Genomic DNA, 22,327 nt, shown 5'->3' with positions numbered 1-22,327 from the left:
CCAAGAGGTGCCCCACCCCCAAAAGATAACCTGCCCCCTATTTTTGGCTTGATTTGCTATTTATTTTAAACACCGAAAAGTAGCCACTCCTAGAAGTCATAGTGTTCGGATCAATGATAACTTCGGCGTAAATGTGGCTAGTTAGCTATGGCAAGATATAAGCAAACATTGCCGACTGGGAAGTGCAGTCGTCTTTGCTTCGTTGTCTTACGCCGCGATAATGAGTCTGGCAGGAAAACGTGATCTAAAAGTGGTGTTTTTTTTTATGTTTCTCAATTGTATGCCGAAAGTTAGCCCACTCCTTATATTCGTCTTATTTGCTCTCGATTTTAGGTGGGCCATCTTTCGGGATATTACGGTATATGGTCACGTATTAACGTCGCATCTGGGGCTGTTGCGGTGACTGTGCTGCTAACTAAGTGCACGCCTTGTACAGCGTACATTTCACGCTAACAAGTTCGTTCTCCCGCGAGAAATGGGTGGGAACGACCGCCAGAACGGTGCGAGGGCGTCATGTGCAAGCCGTGTAGTGTTTGTGCCGCGTTATTAGGGTCATTAATACGACTGTGGATCACTTTGCTATGCGTAACGCTCTTGCAATCCCACCAAAGTGCATAGGAAAGATGGCGTCAAATTCACAATTCGGCTAAAAGACATGCGAGATTTACTAGACAGTGGGCTGGTCACAAATAAAAACACTGAATGTAATATCATGAATTGCTTTCTTTTGCCAGTACACTTTTCATAATCACCAATTCATTTATACAATAAGAGTCACAGCCTGTGTATTTCGGATTAGCTTATTACTTTTCATTACCTCTTCCCTCCATCAAGTTCATGCCACTTTAATGCAGTACCGCTGTCCGTCATTGTGTTTTTCTCCTCTTTCCCCCCATCTCTTCTTTTTCTTTTCTATGGGGTGTTCTCGAACACAGTTCAAGCGTAGAAAAAGTCTTATAATTAAACCAATGAACAGAGTGCATTGAAACTTTACACAAAGGTGCTTTGTTTATCATGCTCAAATTTTACGAGCATAGGCTCGAGGGAAAAAAGTTAAGCCTAAGAAAACCTGTTTTTTTTTTTTCTTACCTAGAGGGAGAAAAACGGCAGAATTCTTCTGGCTAACGCCGCTACCACAGACGGCACAACGTAAAGCAAAGAGTTGTGAAAGATTCTTTGAGATGAATACCCGAAAGCGCATCCAGCAGATCCGAACATGCGTGGCACCATCTCTGGGCAGCAGCGTCAACCAGGATGTTTTTGCAGCTTTCTTTCCTGCGCATAGAAAAAAAAAGCAGGTTTTTTTAGGCTTAATTTTTTTTTCTGCCCTAGAACCTACACTCATTAAATTTGAGTATGATAAATGAACCGCCTAAAGACACCTTTGTGAAGAGTTTCCATGCACTTTGCTACTGGTGCGAATACTCTCGTAATTCTTTCATACCCGTCCATCAACAACGCTGTTGCCGGCTGTTGGTTTACATGACGCTTGCATAAAGGACTGTTGTGTCCCCCACAAAGCTGAAGGGCGAAGGGTAGCTCTGTTTGACTTGGATGTGGTCTCTCTTACCCTGACTGGCAGACTGCAAGTTCAATGTCCACAAGCGCTGCATGGACAAGATTCCCATGGACTGCACGGGGGAGGCCCCCAAGGAGTGGGGAGAGTCTTGTGAGTCCTTCTTTTACTTTCTTCCGACGTCGTTGTGACTTCCTTTTGTCGTTGTTTCGACTTCCTTCCGACGTAAGCGAAGTTCAGTCTTCACGTCGAGGTTCAGTTAATCTGTACAGTTTGATCCTCACGTTGAGATTCAATTGTTCTGTAGAGATTGATTTTCACATTGTCATTTGCTGTGTGTGGAAAGTTCAATCCTCACATTGACAATGGCTCTTTCTGCAAAGACAAACTCTCACATTAACGTTGGATTTTTTTCTTTTTTTTTAAACATACCTTAAGTTGTTTGGATAGGGCATTATATGAGGGGGGAATACAAAATTTGATGATACAAAATACAACATGCAATAATACACTAACTACACACAAAAAAAGGAGTTGTATTCATCTAAAAAAATAGACAAACAATAGCAATATTGATAGATACGATACAAATAAATTCACAGGTACGTATGCCTCATTCTTGAATACGATGAAGTAATAATTCAGATGATGTTCTGAGTTTTGCTACATCTGTAATTTTCACAATTTATGGGGCAGAGAGTTCCACTCGGAAATGGTAAGCTGTAGCGGGGAGTTAAAAAGGTGGAATTGGTTATTACGACGTTTTTGTAATTTTATGAGGATGCTAGGGTGTCCAGAAAAAATGCATTAAGCGGGAAGTAATAACTGGTTTTCCGGTTATTACTTAGATTTTCCGGAAAGGTCAGTCCTCACACCAACATTTAATCCTTCCTGAGAGTTTGATCCACACATTGTGCAACTAGTGGCCCCGTAGGTGATTGTACCTTGGACTGGTCCTGTGTCTTTACTTAAATGCGAAAGTAGTTTTCTTTCTTTTTTCTAGACAAAGACTCCATTGTTGGCACTTGTTGAAAAGGTTTCCTGGCATCTGCTTATGTTCAAAACTTAGAAAGTTACTCTGAAAATCTTACTGTGTTACAGTTATTATTGCCTGACCTGAAATGGGATCAAGTTACAGACACAGTTACATTCTTACAGACGTCGCATGACACTGTGGCGCTAGTGTCGCACGACCTGATGTCACATCACGCGGTCATGCGGTTATATGAACCGTGGTGGCAACAACCCCGAAAGCCAAACAGGCGAAACTGGTTAAACATATAGAAACAGCTCAACAGAAATTCGCACACATTCCTCTTCAATCAGCTGTATATGAAGTATTGAGATAAGTGGGGTTTTTTTTGTTGTCTTTTAAGCTTTCAGGAGGTTTCTTTTCGAGTTCTTAAGCGTGTAACACATGTAAGAGAAACTTTTGTCTCACTGCACAGCCAAGCAGTGTAACCATAGCAACCGCTGCCGACGCCATGATGCGGCCGAACGGTGCGTCGCCACGTCAAAGCGTCGGCAACATTCACTATGGTTACGCCATGACGCGGCGCGGCACAACGCAGTTTTTGCTCACGCATTCCACGCTCGTGCGTCATTGTCTGGCGACCGTAATGTTTTAGCCGGCGTCGAGCGAGCCTGCGAATGACGCTGGCACTTCCGTGTCCGAATCCGCAGCTCAAGAGAACTCGGAAAGCTCGGAGCTGGAGAACAACGGGGAACGGGAGAACGTGGAGGACGAGTCGGACAACGAGAGCGACCTGTCGCAGGAGAGGGACAGGGCTGCCGGACCAGACAGTCAGGAAGACGAGCCCAAGGCGCTGCTCAAGTGAGGACTGCACTCCTCGCATTCTCTGCGGCCCCGTTGACGTTTCCTCGGTTTTTCTCAGCCGAAAACGGTTGTTGCGTAAGGGCCGGTCCGCACGTTTGTGCTTGAGTGTGGCTGGGCAGACGTTTAAAGGCCCATTTGCACACTCGGGTTTGCTTAGGACCGAGCTCCTGTGATATCTCGCGACAAAAGAATGTGCCAACACCCTGGTGCATGTGCGATGTCACCCCGCAACCGCATTTCGCAAGGGCGACGGTTTTGCGATATTTGCGAGAATGAATGTACGCACCGTTTACGGGAAACTATCGTTTGCGACATTGTCAAATGTTTTTCGAGCCGAGAAAGAAAGAGCGACATGCAAAAAAAATGGGGAATATGTGGAAACTGAAAACGTTCTATGTAAGGTAGGTATCTTAAAGGGCAACTCCGGCCAAAACTCAAAATGAATTAAATTACTGGTATCGCTTTAGTGACACAAAATACGACCCCAGCCAAAATTTCACGTCCGTGGGACGCCGCATTCTCAACTAATGCCGATAATAAAAACGGGACCCGCCGCGAGCCGCTGCTCCTTAGCGGGTGGCCAGCGAGTTGCCGATCGCTAAAGCAACATTGGGCCGTGATGTCATCATCGTCCTCTTTCTTTCCTCCGTTCCGGACGGGCGCACGGCGCAGCCGTCGCGCGCGCTTCTTGTGCCGCTACTACCGCTACTTCGGCTTGTAATTGCGTGTTTAGCCGTTGCTTTTACCTGTAGCCCGTGTAGCTTCGGTATAGCCTTTTGTTTATTTGCTTGTGAGGACTCCTAGACCCGTTTTAGCGAGCAACTCGGTGCGCCCAAGACTGCCCAGCTGTTCCTCGAAAGATGCAGAGTACAACTTAAAGCGCTGTGAGCTGCTCAAACAAGCCGCTGCGCAACCCGGAGGTGCTTTTTCACAAGTTTCCTTTGGATCGGAAATTGGAGAAGGTGTGGGTGAACGCTGTTCGACGAGTGAACTTTGGAAAGCCTTGGACGTCGACCCCCAGATCGAAGCTCTGCTCCGATCATTTTTCGCCGGAGGGTTACGAACGAAACCTACAGGTCTTGGTTGCTTGTGGCTTGTCAGTGAAGGGGTCGAGGCTTAAAAAGGATGCCGTGCCGTCGCTCTTTGCCCATCGTACATGTACAGAAAAGGTAAACATGATAAAAGTATCCTGATCAATAAATAAAACAGTCATTGTCAAGTGCAGTGTTGAAGATTGAGCATTCAAGCTCCATTGAATGTCCTTTGAATGGGGAATGGTGGTCATGTAGAGTACAGACACTAAGTAGCTCCAAACACTGAAGTTTGTAATGAAAACGAAAACAATGTTCTACTTTGCATCACTGCTTGTTTACTACGCAATCTCGTGCGTAGTATTCAGGTCCGTAACGACTACTAGCGAACAGCCGGCGCGTGAAGCTCATGCGATATAAACATTCGCCTCCCAATTGTTCGAACCCGTTACGCAGCAGTATTAATTAACATTGCGCTTGTGAATACCACAAGGGACTTCAAAAGAAATCGCGAAAGTTCGGATTTGTAAGTTACAACTCTCTAATTTGCCCGAGTTCGGCTGGAGGTAAATATAATACTTAAAAATGCAAAATAAACAAAAAAACATTTGCTTTAGTTAAAAGTTACGAAGCAAAACTTAAAATCCGATGTATTCTAATAAAAAAAAAATGTTGGTGGGGTTTGGGAATGTGGAAGGGAAAGAAAGTTTTCTCACCTTGCTAACGTTCTGTTTTCCTTTATCACGCACAAAAACTTTTGCTAGCTTTGAGAAGAAAATGACTGCCCAAAGAACTTTTTTTTTTAGTGCGGCAAGATTTTTTTTATTTGTACAAAGATTCACTACCTGGACGAACTTATGTGGTGAATTAGTGCCGTAGCTTACAAATTCGGCTTTTACGCGCCTGAGGAAAAAATAACGAAAAAAAAAAGTGAAAGCCGTTTACAACTTCCTGTAACGCCGAATTGGAGCGCAGCTCTTGAGGAGGAGGAGTGGAGGGTATATTCCTCCTCCTCCCTCGTGATCATGCCTGCTAGTCCTCCTCCCCTCCTGCTCCCCCTCCCTCTCCTTTAGCACCTTTACCGGGCGGGGGAGGAGGGGGGAGGAGGAGGAGCGGAGGGGGAGGAGGAGGAGGGGAGGGGCGACGCCGACGCCGACGCCGCACAGGCTGGAAACGGGTCATGTGACCCTCTCCCCCCGAGGTCACGTGACCCGCCCGGACCATACTACACAATGAGGGGAGGAGGAGGAGTAGGAGGGGGAGGAGGAGGAGGAGGGGGAGGGGGAGGAGGAGGAGAGGGAGGGGCGCGGTTACGCCGACGGCGACGCCGACGCCGACGGCGACGCCGCTCAGACTGGAAACGGGCCCCTAAGAGCTGCGCTCTAAAGCAGACTTCTACAGCTTGACACACGTCTGTTCGGTTGTCGCGGAACGCGCCGGAGAGCCTCAAAGCTTCGTGTCTGGGACTGACCCGCCGCGCGAAAGCGCCAGCACTGTACGTCACTGGCAGCGCGGCGTAGAGCAACGCCGCTCCATCCACAGAGCCCCGATGACAATTTAGGCCTAGCGACGAGTGCGGGAGACCGCACGCACGCCGACAGCTGCCGAGTACGGCACCGAACGAGTTCACTCGTTTTCCAGTCGCTAGCTTTTGGGTATACAAGCAACGAGTACGGCACGGCATAGCGTACGCGCGGCGGCGGCCGCCGAGTACGCCACTGAATCAGTTGACGGGTTTTGCAGTCGCTAGCTTTTGGGTATACGCACTAACTCTTGCTACATATCCTGGATAACTACCACGTATACAGAATTAAAACAAAATCAGCTTACCTTCTATCTTTAGATGGCTAGCGCAACAGAGGTAGGTGCCGCTTGGACTGCGTACTCGCTGAACGAGAACGATCTTGGCGTCACGTCCACATAACGGCTGATTTCCAGTGTTGCCGGAACCTCGAGCGGCTAGTTTCGGTTTTGTCGGCCGCGCCCCAAACAAAACTTTGAGACGTCGATATCTTTAAAACTACGCACAATAACGAGAAAAAAATTACACCTTGCAATTCAGGGGCGCTAATTGCACTAAAAACAGCCATAATCCCAAAATCGAAAGTATGGACCGGAGTTGCCCTTTAAGAGGTTTTAAGACACACGGTGTTAGGCAGTCGCAAGTGTGTGATTTGGCCCCGAGTGTGAAAGGTGGTTCGCACACGTGTGTTTGGGCGTGCTCGAATGTTCTGCGCTCGCTCATGGCCATTTAGGACGAGAGAACACGACACGCTTGGGCACTCTGGAACGTTAACTTGCAAATCAGCCTTTAGTGTTACGTGCCACTGAAAAAATAAGTGTGGGGTCGACGAAGACGACGACACAGAAAAGATGCGTCGTCGTATCCGTCGCAATGTTTTTTCTTTCGGCAATCCATAATTCTACCAATGTGCTCACCTTCTAAAACTCGGCCTTTAGTGGTGCACTTGTTTGCGGCAACGTCTGCAGTTGGTGGCAGGTTCAGGGTCCAGTGGAAGCTCCTTCCCCCTTTTTCCACTTCAGCAGGGCAAACGCTGAAGAGGACGCCTCTCAAGTGTTCACTCTGCTAAATTTGAAAGAGGTGGGAGGAGCTTCCTCTTTACTCTTAACCTGTCGGAAAGTCCGACTGAAACGTCATAGAACCTGCGGTACGGTTAACGCGGCCATCTTGACCCTTGGCGCTTCTTTCCCCGCACGTTGCGCAGCGAGACGGCGAGCAACAACATCCCGCTGATGCGGATAGTGCAGAGCGTGAAGCACACCAAGCGGAAGGGGGGCTCCAAGCTCATCAAGGAGGGCTGGCTGGTGCACTTCACCGACAGGGACTCGATGCGCCGGCGCCACTACTGGCGCCTTGACACCAAGGCCATCACTCTCTTCCAGAACGACACCACCTCCAAGTACTACAAGGTGTGACCGCTTTCTCTCTTGCTTTCGGCTTGCCGCACAAAGGACCGTCTCATGTGTCCTGTGGCAATGCATGGCGATAGTATTTATAGCACTTAGTTTACGGTGTCACTCGGAGTGCAGGTGAAAAGGGAAAGGAATTGCGTTTGTACAGTTCAGGGGAAGCTCCTCCCACCTTTTTTTTTCGTTTTAGCAGAGTGGACGTTGGAGAGGAGGTGACCTCCTCTCCAGCATTCAGACACACACAAACCCATGCACATGGTTGCACACAAACTGCTTACACACACACATGCTACACAAATATTTTGTGAAATGTACAGTGCAGGTTCTTTGATCGTCGAAGCTGGGTCTTTGTAGAAATCGGCATCTGTTTCATTCATATTTTTAATTTTTGTTATCGAGCACACTTGATAACCATGGATATGATCCTCAACCTTACTAACATGTCCAATAGATTTTTTTTTTTTTTTTTAATATTTGTGGTGGACAAAAAAGTCTGATGTTGGCATGAGAAATATTTTAGTGATGTTGTATAACACATCCATGGATGTTAAGACTGACCATTGACATCCCATTAGTGAAAATCATAGATTGAAAAGTTTTCTTTCAAGTTGATATTGCTTCCCCCGAGATAAAAGGGGGAAAGAATTTCTGTACATGGTCTGGAATCAACGTTTCTTCAGGTAATTTCAGTCAGAGTAACACGTCACTGCTCACAAAAATTTGCAGTGAGTAGCTATTTATTTTAAACTTGTAAATTTGTGCATAACATTAGTTTTTGGAGAAGTGAGGGCAGTTTGTTAATTCCTAGCAATGCTCTGAAGTCCACCACATTCTATTAAAATTATGGGTGTGTGAATATAGTGAAAGGTTTTCCATTACAAGTCAAATATCCTTCAAGTTCTTGACTTCTAGTTTTCTAGAACTTCGGAAGATGCTTTCTATTTTTACTGGCCTGTGTGAAAAGTGGTTTTATAATCTACTTGGCATGCTAAGTTCCTATGTGACGGGAAGGTCAGGGGAGGCCGATTTATTTTTTAACTCGGTTGTGGAAGCTGCCCGTGTACCGATGGTAACAGAACACTAGGTTAGAAATAACGTTGAAAAGTGAGCTGATGAACTTTTAACGTTTTAAAAAACTGTGACTGTGTTTGCTACGTTTGATCCTTATCCTTTGTTTTTCATTCTTGTGTTTCCGCAATGATGCTAGAGCAATAAGAAAGAAAGTTGAAGGCAGACATGCCCAAGTTTTTTATGTGTTTGCCTTTGTCCCTTTTTTTTTATTACTTATTTATTTTTATTGTTTTAGCAAGTTCACCAACAACCATTCTGATGTTAGCCTGAGACTGAGGCAGGAAAAGAGGAAGTTTCAAAGTAGAAGAAAAAAGGGTTGTAAAGGAAACAATAAGAATGAAATCAATGGGCAACTGCATTAGTCAAGTGTCGTTACAGCTTAGCAGCAGTGCAAAAACCTTCTTGCGGATTTGAGAGTTTTGTTAAGTGGTTGTTGATTGTGAAAGGGTGTAAGTGGTTTCCCCCTTTGTGTCTTTGGTTTGGATCAGGTGGATTGGTATCTTTTGTTTGCCGGGTTGTTTCGGGATTGTGGGCCGGGGAGGAGAGGAGGAGGGTGTGCTATGTACGCGAAGGTCGATCGTCTTCCGGGAGAGAGGAGCTAGGTTGTGTTGGTGAGGGGGGGGGGGGGGGGGGCTTTGTAGGATTGTCAAGGTCGTTTGATTATTGTGGTGGAAAGAGATGAGTTCTTTCTTATCTTTTGGCTTTGGAGGTCGCAAAGGTTCTGTGGTGAAGATTGTGGAGTGTATATAAGAGGGTGACCGAATAAACTTGTCTTTAGCTGTGTTAGAGACGTATCCTCGACTGTTCCTTTTTCTTCTACTTTGAAACTTCCTCTTTTCCTGCCTCAGTCTCAGGCTAACATCAGAATGGTTAATTTCCACCAGCTCGCCTGCGCACTCACTACAATATCATTCACCAACAAGCTTGTCGGACTCTACACTAATAAAATTTTAACACTTTATTCTTTTTTTTTGCAAAATCTAGAAATTTAGTATTAACTCTACTTATCACTGTTTCGTCCCCATTACGAAATGTGCGCAACTTATCCACAAATCGTTTCCTGGCGGCACGTAAACCTTCTGGTGGCCGTTTTTCTTCTGCAGGGTCAACAAACCGGAACTTGCCTTAACATTCCTGAAAGTGCGGAAGAGATTTTGAGGCGTTGCAGCGACGCCGCCAGTGGCTCAAGTTATAACTGTTTGCGCATCCTACAAAGAAACGGAAGACGGCGGAGCCCTCTCAGAATGCTTGTTAAGAGACACCCAGAGAAAGTAATACCACTACACGTAAGATTTCTACAAACACTAGACACTAAGTGCACAGCCCTGGGAGATATGCCGGTGAAGGGGTTTGTTTCAGCACAATCTCGCAATTTGCTGTACTCCGTTTTACCTTGCGATAGACCGCGGTGGATAAGCCATCCCAGTCAAACCAGCGCTGTGAACATATCACGGGACTATGTGCACGTCGGTGTGCCTATTCCGAAGGTCATGTGACACGCCGTTGGATTGGCTTCGCTGACATGTAGCGTCCTCTGCGGTTCATTGTATGTTGAAACAGGGTGCACCGGTTGTTCCACTACACTTGCACAACTTGTTAAAAATAAATATAAATACTAGAGATCTTTTTTTTGCTAGATATTGTATGACATAGTCACTGATGTTCGTAAGATATAAGATATGCATTAGTTTTTAACTTCTCACACTAAAATTGTTATGGAAAACACGAGAAAAACAATTGACTGGTGTTAGCTGCTTATTTTGTCGCCAGAACAAGCTGTTGGGTATTCCTTCGCCAGGCCATGCAACCATCGTTTGTCACAGTCACGAGGCTTTGTTGGGAACGCTTATGACATGTGCCGTGCTCTGGACGTGAGAGCAGTAATTGACTGTGAATGCAAACCCGAATGTTTGCCGATCGTTATCGAGCCCAAAACAAACCGGCGCCCAACTCGTAGCCCACATGTGCGTTGCGATAAAATCTCCAAGTTTTTCCAAAGGGAAGAAAAAAATCCAGGGGAAGCCAGAAAAATCAAAGTTTGTCGGGCGGAAAAAAATGTTCTGATTCTGCCCTACCTTCTTTATGCCCTCTTTTTTTTCTTCTTTTTAATGCAGTTTTTGAAAGATACTTTTTCCAGCAAAATATGAAAGAGAAAACAAACACCACTGAACATGGTTAGCAACTGCTGAATGCATTGACTGCAGTTAAAGAATGCTTTTTTTTTTTATTCTTGTATGGCTCTCTCTTTGACAGTTCATTTTTAGGTTTTTAATTAGGAAAAAAAAGCTGTTTTGGATTGTAATGCTGTCTAGACCGGTATAGCGAAGTCAACAGGAATCGAAAATCACTCCGCTATATCCGCTTCTTCGTTACATCTGAACTCATAAAAGCAACACCCCCACAAAAAGCAAAAATAACACGAGCCGTCACAGGCACATGTTTATCGTGCCTGGAAAAAGCGGTCAAGGCTTACCTGCACGCGCTCTCTGCTAGACCATAGCCGCTTCTCACCAACTGCGAGAAGCTCCGATTGAGAAAAGATCCTGCGAGCTACGTACAGACATACAGACCGTGTCGACTGCTGTGATGGTCGCCGCGGAGAATGCCAGCGGTGGACGGAATTCTTTACATTTATGCACAGGTCGTCAAGGATGGCACGCTTTTGTTTTAAAGAGATTGCCTTCGTGTTCCCGTCGAGGTGCCGACAGTGCCGGGGTTCTCTATCATTGAGTGGCGATGATTTGCCGAATCGGTGCTTGAGCGAAGTTAGACTTTCGCGCAAGAGCTACCACACCGACCAGTAATGTCAACACGGGAACACAAAGCAAACAAAGAAGCGTGCACGGCACCGAGTTTGCGCTCAGGCTTGTCTTTTGTCGGTATAGAGAGCCTAGATTTATGAGAGGGGATAACTGCTCGATCGGGCCACGTGATTTGTGGGTCGTGTTTGCAAAACGAGTTGCAGCATGCAAGGACTTTAAACTCAAACGCGTTAACCTTCTGCAAATGTGTCTGCCTCTCCGCCCAGTTTTCTCGCCACACCGGCTACGCAACAACCGAATGCAGGCATACTTGCGTCAATCTGCCCAGGAGGCGTCCGCCACTAAATTGCAAATGTTCTCAATGGTTGAAGTTGCTCCCTCTCTTAAATCTGGGCTGTCTCCGCCACCTTCGCCGGTTCGTTGTTGCTTGCGCTTTAAACACTCCTATTGCCACACCACGACGGCTTCTCTGCATGCGATACGGAAAAGCCGCTTCCCAGATGAGGGGTGGGGAGCAGATGATGATGCAGAGGGTGCAGCAGGTGGCCTTTGCAGCATCGTCTGCAGCCTGTTTTGGGTGGCTGCTCAGCCGCGGCAGCAAAGTGCAGCAGTCTGAGACGTAGTAATCTTTTCTAGATTATCACAAAATTTCTCTTTATTATATCTGCAAGAGCCACCTAACTTCCTTCGCTAAAAACAGACACAAATGCAATAAAAAAGTGCAAACGAAATTGGGAAATCATGACCGTTTCGTTATAGCCACTATTTCATTACAACCGACTTTATTATAACCGGTCTTGACAGTATTCGGCTTTTGATGTGTATGTTGAGTGTATGTTGAGTTTGCACCATTAAGAGACCATCTCGGGTTACGCTTCAGTGCCCTTTTGAGACACAATAAAATTTGAGTGTTCTCTTGTCCAGCAACAGAAGCTGCTTGGGCAGTTTGTCGTAGTTACAAACGACAGGCCACTAACCAGAGGTACCATTTCAATGCACATTGTGCTGTATTTTCCGGTCTATAAGTCGCATTCCCCTCTAAACAGCTGTTTTCACAGAAAAGTCAGTACAATATAAATCTCCCCCTTGCATAAGTTGCACATCCTCGTACGGTCAGTGGAGTCACCTCATCCATGAGCCTATGCTGCCATGCTTCAGACAACCATTCGAAGAGCTGGAAAAGCAAGTTTTTGACGTGTTCTCTGCCGTTCCTCCTTCGGTGTAAATATTGGTACGGCCTACATCTTGCACAGTTAAAGGGGAACTAAACCACTTTCTGCAACAGTCTATTTATGGTCATAGCTCGACCTATGGGCTGTAAGCATCCTAAAAAACACAGCATTACATTCATGCATGGCCGATTTTAATAGAGGAATCGGTCATGCATGAATGTAATGTTTTGTTTTTAGAATGATTGGAGCCCATAGACTGAGTTAGGGCCATAATAAGACTATTGCAGAAAGTGGTCTATAGTGCTCCTTTAAGGTCCATGCATGTTTCTGCAAATACTTTCAAATGTCCCTGCAAATTGAATGGTCTTAGAAGAAATAAAACCTTTATTGGGTAACAAATCCAGTCACAAAAACGCCAGAGATAGCAACAGACACAGTAAATAGCAAATTAATTGCCTAAAATTTACCAATTACTCTCCTGATTACCTAGTGAAATAAGCATATTGTTCCAATTAGAAACTTTAAGCATCATCAAAAACTCTTAAATCAGTCAATTTTAGGAAGACTCGAAACACAAGGGTGCTTTAAACTTACCCACTCATGCTGCAGGTGCAAGGCCGGCGTTGCGAAAATGGCGGTGATATTGAAGTTAAAGCAAGTAGGCAGGCGAGCTGGTCAAGGAGAGACATGGTAACCCTAGAGTGAGGGGACAAAAAAGAGTGACCATGTCCAATATTTTTATTGTCTGTTTTCGCATTGCCGGCTTTGCACCTGCTGCACAAACGGTCCATTTAGTGCGTCCCCCGTGCTTCGTACACGCTTCGAGTCATCCCGAAGTTCGCCGCTTTGGGAATTTTTCGATGACACTCGACAAATTTTTAATCGGAACTATATCTATTTTCACTGATTCAAAGGTCAATTAGTAAATTTTAGGTGATTAGTTCGCTAATTAGCTTGTTTTTTTAGCAGTTATTGACGTCCGCCGTGGCCGGCAGTTTGTTCCCGAAAGGAGCGCCTTTTTTTTGGTCACCCCAGCTTTAGAAATTTCGAAGGTATTCGCAGAAACGCCAGGTACATAAAAACGCGCGTGCCGGTCACGTTGCCAAATAAGGCGCGCCGACAGAAATTTATTAAGAAGAAATCTGCCGCCTATACACCGGAAAATGTGGTATGTGCGTTTAGAGCTTTCCAAGGTCTGGGTCCCACTCGCAACGCAGCGTCTTGTCGGAGCCGCGTCGTAGTGGCGTCGGCTACTACGGCGCTTGATCGCCGCCCCTTTCCGAACTTGCCCGCAGGAGATCCCCCTGTCGGAGGTGCTGGCCATCGAGTCCGCGAGGCCGCCCAAGCAGGACTCCGGCCTGGCCTTCGTCCGGGGCTCATACTGCTTCGAGCTGCGAACAGCCGGGGTCACGTACATGGTCGGAGAGGACCGGGACCACGCTCGCAACTGGGAGCTGGCCATCCGGCAGGCCCTCATGCCGGTCGCAGCCGCCAGTGAGTCTCTTCCCTCTTCGTTTGTTCGCTCACTGCAAACGACTTCATTTCCGCGAATTTCGCAACTGACATTATCGCGAAAAGTAGATTCTGCTTCCCTATGGCGGTGGTTCTCAACCACCGCCGTTGGAAAATGACGGAGGTGTAAATGAACAAAATTAAATAAATTTCGAACGACGTAAGTGATGGGGGCTTTCAGCCACCAGGAGGGAGGTGGGGGGACGACTGGAATGACAGAAGGGTAAATGTAGGAAACTAAATGCTTGCAAATCAACTTTAAAGCTCTGGAACACAGAATAATCAACCCTCTCATTGAGTGCCCATGGTTCGGTCTATTTAGCTATGTGGGACCAGTGTCAACAAAATAAAAGTTTTAGTGCTCTGTTCGATTGACGGTCTAAGATTTTGGGGACCCCAAGACGGCCTTCGCAGACCCTTCATTTGAGAACCACTGACCTATGGTAACAAATGCATGGCATACCACCCTGATTTGCGGATGTTTGTGCCCGCATGGTATTCCTGAAAACCACGCTTTCCCAAACTAGCGAAATATTGAGCCCGCAGAAATAGAACCATTTATGCTATTTATTAATGCGGAACTTCGCTCTGATGAAAACTGGACCCGATTTCGCGCTTGTTCGTGGCTTGCGTGGCGTGTCGCGCGACCCGACATTGCGCGACTCGCGACGCAGATTTTTGGCATCACGTGACCTCGTGGTGTGAGGAACGTGATTGATTCAGGCAACATTGGATGTCAAGTCGTCATGTGGCACATTGTAACGTCTCCATGACAACACATAGTATGCGAAGCGCAAGTTCATCCGCTTCTTTTGCAAGGGTTGTGATGACGTCAGAACACCAAGCTCTGATAGGCTCAGATTGAAGGATAGTGGGTAGACCTCAAACCATGCTGCCTTGAAGTCTACCCACTATCCTTCTTCAGTCTGAGCCAATCAGAGCTCGGCATTCTGACGTCATCACAACCCCTGCAAAAGAAGCAGACGAACTTGCGCTCCGCATAGGCTTGTTCACTCACTTGCATTTTCCTAGGACCGTGTGCCTTAAAACGCTTGAAAGTCCCTTGGGACGTGAGAATACACTGTCACGCCATCACCACCTTAGAGGGGATCTGAAAATTTTTCAGGCCAAAAAGGGAAGAATGATACGTTAAAAAAAATAGGAAATGTGCGGACACTAAAAGTGTTCCACGGCCACCCCACAAAGGGCGCCGGCGTAGTCTCTCGTCGTAAGAGATTTTAAGAGGTTTTGTGGCACGCTGTCTTAAGGAGTCGCGTGTGTGCGAACGGGCCCCAACGTCATGCCACTTGATGTTCCACAAATATGTCATGCGATATTGGGTCACGTGACACCACACGACCACGTCGCGTGTCGTCTGGTCACGTGATGTCACAGTGTCAGGTGATACTGTGCCACGTGACGTGACATGGCTATGTGCACCGTGATCTCAGATGACATGATGCGTATAATTGGATGAAAATGAGAAATAATGACAGTATCCTGAAAACGTGCAGCTTCTTATGCATTGCAATTCTGTACGACGGTTTGATTGATAGTTCGAGACGTAGCTGCCAATGTTTTTCGTTCATTTATACTGTAGGTGCGGTGATGACGCAAGCAGGTGTAGGACAGTAAAACATGGCGCACGCAACGTAAACAAAAGCACTACGTACCATAGGTGGTTTAAAAAATTGCATCGCATTGCTTCGTAGATCTCTCGCATAGGTTGTGCTTTCCTGCATCTATGATCCTGCTTCTCTCGGCCACGGGGCACAGGTCCACCTGCAAGATGCGACTACATAATGCAGGCTAAAGCGGCGCCATAGTCTTTGCGAGACTAACGCAAGACCCCACCGTGTGGTTCTGGAATAAAGCAGTGCCATGAATATGCATGAGCCATAGTGTATGATCTGTCAGAATTTTGAAATGAACGAGAAATATGCAGCTAGCACCTTTGACGTCCGGCCGAAACACTGAGAATGTTTCCAAATCGGCTTTTGTGTTCTTGTATTCTTTTAAACTAAGTTATATCAACCGGTCCAATAACGGCATATTTTTTTGGGGTGTTTGGGCCCTCCTAGACTGTGTTTTGGTACTAATCTCAACAAGCACAGACAGCTCATCGGCGTCCCTTTAAATAAATCTTAGACATTCCGCCGTTGCACTTATAATTTTAATCTTTTTTTTTAGAACAAGATGCAGTGGGTCAGGACCAAAGTGACAATGGACAGAACATGGTATGTCAGCACGGAGCATTGTCTTATGTCGTCCAATCGATCTTTCACTGACGCGTGATTGACATCTGATTGATGGTTGTCGCCGTCCTCTCCGTTTGCAGGACATCAGTCAGCGGTATCAGATCTTCCCAGACGAGGTGCTTGGATCGGGACAATTCGGAATCGTCTATGGGGGTATGTTCCTGGTTAACCCCACCTCCTTCGACTCGCTTATGATTTTACAACTTTTAATCTAATAGCTTGTTGACAAATGGCCCCTACAAATAGGGAAGAAAGTGTCTTTGTTTTGGTGGTGTCTTACTGGAATAAGTTTTAAACAGTTAATGTTTCAATGTTTTGGCCAACCACGGCACTATGAAACCTATCCCTGCTCTCCGCTTCAGTGAGACAAGCTGGTAGTAGATCATTCCGTACCTTGTGGTGATCTAGTGTTATGTGGAAGGAACTTAAGAAAAGTGTTTGGAAATTCCTTTAACAGTGAGAACAATACATTGTGCCGAGTAATGCTTATATGGCTCCTTATTCGCCAAACCTCAAGTAGTAGTGCGAAGGACTGCCCTGTACTAAGTAGGTTAGCTTTCCTGTTGGGTACTCATGCCCAGGTGTAACTAGCAGCCTAGAGCAACGTTGCATGGTTGCTGCAGTTTTCTCCTTGCTGTATCGTGTTGCTAGCATTCCGCAGCTTGCAGTAACTGCTTTTCTCCCTAGCCTTGTCCTCTCTTTCGCTTTACAACATTTTACAACATGTATGTTCTTAAGCAGCAGCTCTTAGTTGTCACTTTCTTTTAACCATGGGTTAACGTTTCTAGCAGCTTCTGGCGTAGAACTTTGGCATCAACTTTTTGGTGCAACATCGTTAGGGATATTGTAGTTTCGCAGTGCTCGGACAACGTTAGAGCTACTTGCGCGAGCACGTGGCTTTGTCTGACATCTCCTTTGTACGATAGTGTGTGCGAATGAAGCACAAGGCAAAGCCACATACTCTCACGGCGGTGCAGTGCTATGGTACTGTGGAAACTGCACCAACCTTGTCAACATTGCTCTAAACGGTTCAGGCCGTGCATAATGTTTTGCGACAACAGTTAAGCACAATGACCCGCGGCAAAATGTAATGTCATTTCCGTTTAATGACATTAGGCGATTGGCAAATCGGCTCGTGATCCCGTTTAAGAGCTTTGCAGGTGCACCGCGTTGCACCAGGAGTGGCATGCACTGATTGGCAGTCCGGAAAACGTAATTTGATGGAAGTGACGTTAAATTCTACCACATGGCTGGAGTATTAGCTGCCATTGTGTGTATTCTACAGTGATAACTGTTATGGGATCTTTCCATCACTGGAAATGACGTGTGTTGCTGATGTGGGAGTGTCGTTGTTGATGTTGTAGTTGGTGAGGTAAGGCGTACATCGTCGATGTTGCCAAATCCTTGGAAAAAAGGTTGCCCATAGCCCGCAGGAACCGAACCTGGGTCCACTGCGTGCAAAGCTGAGGCATTACCATCAAGCCATGCCACGGCACTAACAACCCGCTTTACACTTAGGGTTTTTGTTGTGCCCAATGCCCACTGCACTTAATCTCTGGAGAAAAAAAATCGTAGTAGCACTGTCGATGCCAAGAGCTCATGCCAGGAGACGTGCTCCGGAACGAAAAAAGAAGCAAAAGCGTTCGGAACAAAACGGATGTCTATTTTGTTCAGAACGCTTTCGTTCACTCATCCCACATTGCTTGAACGCGACGCCGATTCCCAACGACTTCGCTGTGACGTGTCGCAGCTGTCGCTCTGACTGTACTGCGAAGTAACGCAGGACTGCTCATTTTTGTTTTGCTATTTTATTTTTAGGTTCCCTTTCTGAGTTTTGCAAGGAACGTCTCCAGTTTCTTATAGGTTTTTTTTGTCACAAGTTAATGTGTGAAACTATGTCTTTCTCCGGTCCAGGGGTACACAGGACGAGCTCGCGCGCGGTAGCCATCAAGGTTATCGACAAGCTGCGCTTCCCGACGAAGCAGGAGGCCCAGCTGAAGAACGAGGTGGCCATCCTGCAGAACATCCACCACCCAGGGGTCGTCAACCTCGAGAAGATGTTCGAGACTGCCGAGAGGGTTCGGCACACTGGCCTTTTCTATTTTTATTTTTTTTCGGATTTTGCACGTTTGCTTTGTTTCCTCCTTTGAGAGAACACCCTAGTCTCGAAAAGTGTGTCATTTCTCGCCAAGTTTAGATGAAATTCTGACATCTTGTAAGCTTATTCTTTCTGTATATTATTGTAGTTTGCGAGAAAATCTAGACTGAATGGCATAAGTTTTTGCTCTTTTTTTTTTTAATTATTTTTTTATTAAGAATAGTGGAAAAAAGTATGTCTACACATTCTGGAAACAGTAGAGAGTCCAAGAGAACTGTTCTTATAGTTTTTGCATCACGCCTAAAAGTCGCTACAGTATGACCTCGTTGCAACAGATCTGGTTGCAGCAGACGTTTGGTTATAACACCATTTTGTGAAGTTTGGTCGTCCTTCCCATCTCTGCCATCGAGGCACCTTCGCTTATTACCGATTCTGTTATAACATTCATTCGGATATAATGAACTATTTGGGTAGTTCATTTAGGGTTTGTAGGTAGCTCATCATTTCATTATGCTGGACTCTTTCACAGCAGTCATTATTTTGGACGTTACAATGTTTTGACTCGGCAGTGCTGGCCGCAGTGGCATCCATTTTATGTACTGCTGCCATTGCACTTGGCGTTTTTATGAGCCAAAGCATGCAGTGATGACGATCATGAGTAGAGCTTAAAGAGGCACTGACACCCCAAAGGTCGTATTTTTACTAGGGGTGTGCGAATACTGAAATATACGAATTCGAATCGAATAGAAAGTTCCCGAATAATTCGATTCGCGAATCGAATTCCTAGTATTCAGTCACTCGAATATTCAATATATTCGGTCAAAGACGCGCGGTCGGCGCGGAGCTGACAAAAAAGCCGGTTTTTCACCCGATGTGAGTGCCGTAATGTTACCGTAGACAGACCATGCGAGAAACACCTCTCGGTCCTACCATTGCACAAAAATCTAACGGACAGGTTAGAAAAAGAAAAGTAACGAACGCCACAAACTTTTTAGCACGCAGATCTACCCTTGAATCACAACCAAAACATTCCGTTTGCACCGCTTCCAGAGAGGACTTGTTGGGAAGCCGGACTTCCACACCATGCTTAATTCTTTTCACGAGTAATGCCCCTCAATTCAAATTGAAGCGCCGATGTAGAACACACTTGCCGCACACACAGAAATCAGCGACTGCATGATCACAGAAAGAAAACCACGTTAACCGTGCCGATGAAACCAGCCGAGTTGTCGTCGTCGCTCTTCTGGAACCGCAAGCTGCAAATTCTGATTCGGAACGAAACGGGACGGAAAAATAGTGTGCCTAGACTTCAGAGGGTTCCCAACCGTTCAAAAGCCGCGTTTGAATTACGAACTGCGAGAAGGTGACGAAAAGACAAAAGCGTCGACCGGGATAGGGCAGGCAGGGCATGCGTCGTCGCTCTTCTGTTTGCTCGCCTTCTTTCCACGCGACAACACAACTCATGCACACTTACGACCAATCTGTGCTGGAGCCGTCTCCGTGGTTTCGGTTTTGCTTGCTCTTTAAAACAGGATAGATAGGCAGAAAAATGGATGCATAGCGGCAGTTGGACGGTGACTTGCGCCACCTAACCACTTTTTTTTTTTCTAACTTCAGATTATATTGTTTAAGCCAGTTTACTCAGATTTAACACCTATCTGTTTACTTATGTGAAATGAAATCCCAGGTGCCCTTTTTCTTCCTTAAAATGGAGACCAAACACTGTAAAACCCTTTATTTTCGCGGCCCCTATTTTTCGCGAATCGGTCACAGATGACATAATCGCGACTACTAAATTTCGCAAATTCTTCAATTCGTGAAATTCGCGAAAATTGAGGGCTCGCGAACATTAAGAGTTTTACAGTATCGCAAAATGCCCCTTTTCTGAGATATACAAATATTTTTAAAAAATTGCGGTGTTAGGTTGTGCTTTTAACGAGAAAAAAAGGCACGCGTGGCTGTAACTTTGTTTTGTCTTTTTTTGTGATGATTAGGGTAGATAGGTTATGTTTGTGACATAAAATTGAACCTTTAGTACCCAACGTCCAACAGCAACTGTGTTTTTTTTTTTTCACCAGAACTTTTTTACGTTTTAGCTTTTGTTCTGTACAAGATGCATATTATGCACCAGGTGCATACTCTGCACATATAATAATCTCATTTGCAGCACATTTTAAAAAATTCCTATGAATGAAATCGCTATTCGATATGATATTCGGCTTTTTTTCTTGATTCGATTCGGTATTCGATTCGAAAACTACTATTCGATATTCGCACACCCCTAGTTTTTACAGTGAAGCTGTTTTGTTCTAGGATGTGCTAGGAACGCCGTTTAAACGCGTTCCTTCGTTCTGATTGGTCGTTGCAAGTATAAATAAAAAGAGAGGGCAACACGCGTGAGTCAGCCTTCCATGGCGTTATTAGATAGTTAGGTTTTGATCCCTTGTTATCATCTACGGTCACCAACTTATCTCAGCTAAGAGCGCGCTGTGACGAGGCTGAGGGCAGAACGCGCCTATGTAACCTTTTTTTCTTTCATTTCCGCGATGCTGATAAAGAGAATTGGGTTCATTCGGAAAAAACTGTCCTCAAGGTCTGCCTCGAAAAATTGGGTTTAGAACTTACAACGTCGTGTTTTGAAAGAGCTCATCGTAAAGTTGTTGTAAAGATAACAACTTCACTGGTCCTCCATCTTCACGTAAAGTGCATGGGCTTTACAATTTTTTTGCTGTTGTCTAAAATAATGCAAGTTGTAGTCATAGACACACACAAAAATACCCCAACACAAAAAAAAAAATTTCCCATGCGCGTCCGTTCCTTTTTATTTTTGTTGCCCTTCTCTCCCTCTTCTCACCTCCTCACTTCTTTTTATTTGTGACATCAAAAATTATGAAACTTAGAAGCTTTGTAAGCGACATTTCTATAATATTTAATACAGAATTCGTAAAACATGTTTTTTAATGTGATTGCAAACGCACTACGGCCCTTCTATTTGAAATACCGAAAATCGGAGTCCGGAGCGATGTCGTCTCCTGGCTTTTTATCCTCCCTCGGAAATCATGGCGACGCTCTGCGCATGTAGCACTGAGGATAGTCGGTGAGTCGGGAAATCGGACGAAGTTCTCTTTCTTAAATGCCCGACGACCTCTCAGACTTCAAAAAGGAAATTGTCAAACGGTCAGAACAACTGGGTTCGTTGTCTGTGCACCATAGTTTCGGTTGTGACTCCGCCAGGGCAGCTTTCCACACAGAACTGGTGTGACGTGGCCCCTCACGTCCCTCATAAAAGTCCAGTTCACATTCTCTTCGACCTCACATCATTGCAAAGAATTAGATCGCTGAAAGGTCCCTAAAAGAACTTCAAGCTCGAAAGTGAAGCATCGTCTGCTCACAGCGATAGGCGGCAGGCACAGAGAAGAGCGTGATTGCAGGACGCAGGCGAACACGACACTCCAGAGGTCTTGATGGTTTGGAGGCATGAGAGAAATTCAAGTTGCAGTACGACTCAATCTTTGACGTCACTGCACTTGTGCGGATCGTGCAGGAATTTCATATTCAGCTTTGGAAAATAGTTTTTTTTTTTTACCTAACAAGTACCGAGTACCAAGTTTCGAATTTTGTGGGTAATGTCCAGACATTGTTTTACAATCGTTTCGGATAATAAAAAAAAAAATATGATTTTGACTTTTCAGTGTTCCTTCAATGAAAGATCACTATCTTCTTTCAAAGTTCAGAAGTTTCAATAAACCAGTTCTTTTCTGATAGCCATTCATATTTCATCAGTCTCACTTGTTAGAACAGACTTCAGTCATAATCCACCTCGAAGTCTGCCCAGTAAGAGTATCTACATTTTGCATGCATCTTTTGCAACAGACCGAAATCCTCATCAATATTAAGGTCTGTTATAATGAGTTCATACTGTAGTACTTGTTGAAATTCATTTACTGATAAAATTAAAAACAAGTTGTCGATAGTCATTGACAGTTGGAAACTTTCATGGGACATATTCTCTAGAAGTCTTAAAGTTGTTGCTCTCTTTAATTTAGAAGAGACCAAACCTGAAATGAATTCTTCAAATCAAAGTTCTGTACCTCGTTTTACCATATGTGGAGCGAATCCGACGTGACAAGCACGAACGT

The 22,327-nt window shown here is 45.4% G+C and overlaps 1 protein-coding gene across 2 annotated transcripts in view; it reads left to right on the top strand.

The window, feature by feature from the left end:
• Positions 1–22,327, top strand: part of LOC115309242 (serine/threonine-protein kinase D3) — a 200,447-nt gene that overhangs the window by 165,359 nt on the left and 12,761 nt on the right. For both annotated transcript variants that reach the window (XM_040218016.3, XM_029967432.2), the window contains 7 exons: positions 1,583–1,669; positions 3,200–3,350; positions 7,111–7,315; positions 13,616–13,814; positions 16,023–16,069; positions 16,171–16,243; positions 18,005–18,168. In XM_040218016.3, coding sequence (XP_040073950.1) covers positions 1,583–1,669; positions 3,200–3,350; positions 7,111–7,315; positions 13,616–13,814; positions 16,023–16,069; positions 16,171–16,243; positions 18,005–18,168 — 926 coding nt within the window. The remainder of the gene's footprint in view (positions 1–1,582; positions 1,670–3,199; positions 3,351–7,110; positions 7,316–13,615; positions 13,815–16,022; positions 16,070–16,170; positions 16,244–18,004; positions 18,169–22,327) is intronic.

Source organism: Ixodes scapularis, unplaced genomic scaffold, assembly GCF_016920785.2.
Source record: "Ixodes scapularis isolate PalLabHiFi unplaced genomic scaffold, ASM1692078v2 PGA_scaffold4__175_contigs__length_147842914, whole genome shotgun sequence".
NCBI classification, from domain to species: domain Eukaryota; kingdom Metazoa; phylum Arthropoda; class Arachnida; order Ixodida; family Ixodidae; genus Ixodes; species Ixodes scapularis.
Note: the sequence above shows the minus strand (reverse complement) of the source record. Positions and strands in the feature narration are given on the sequence as shown.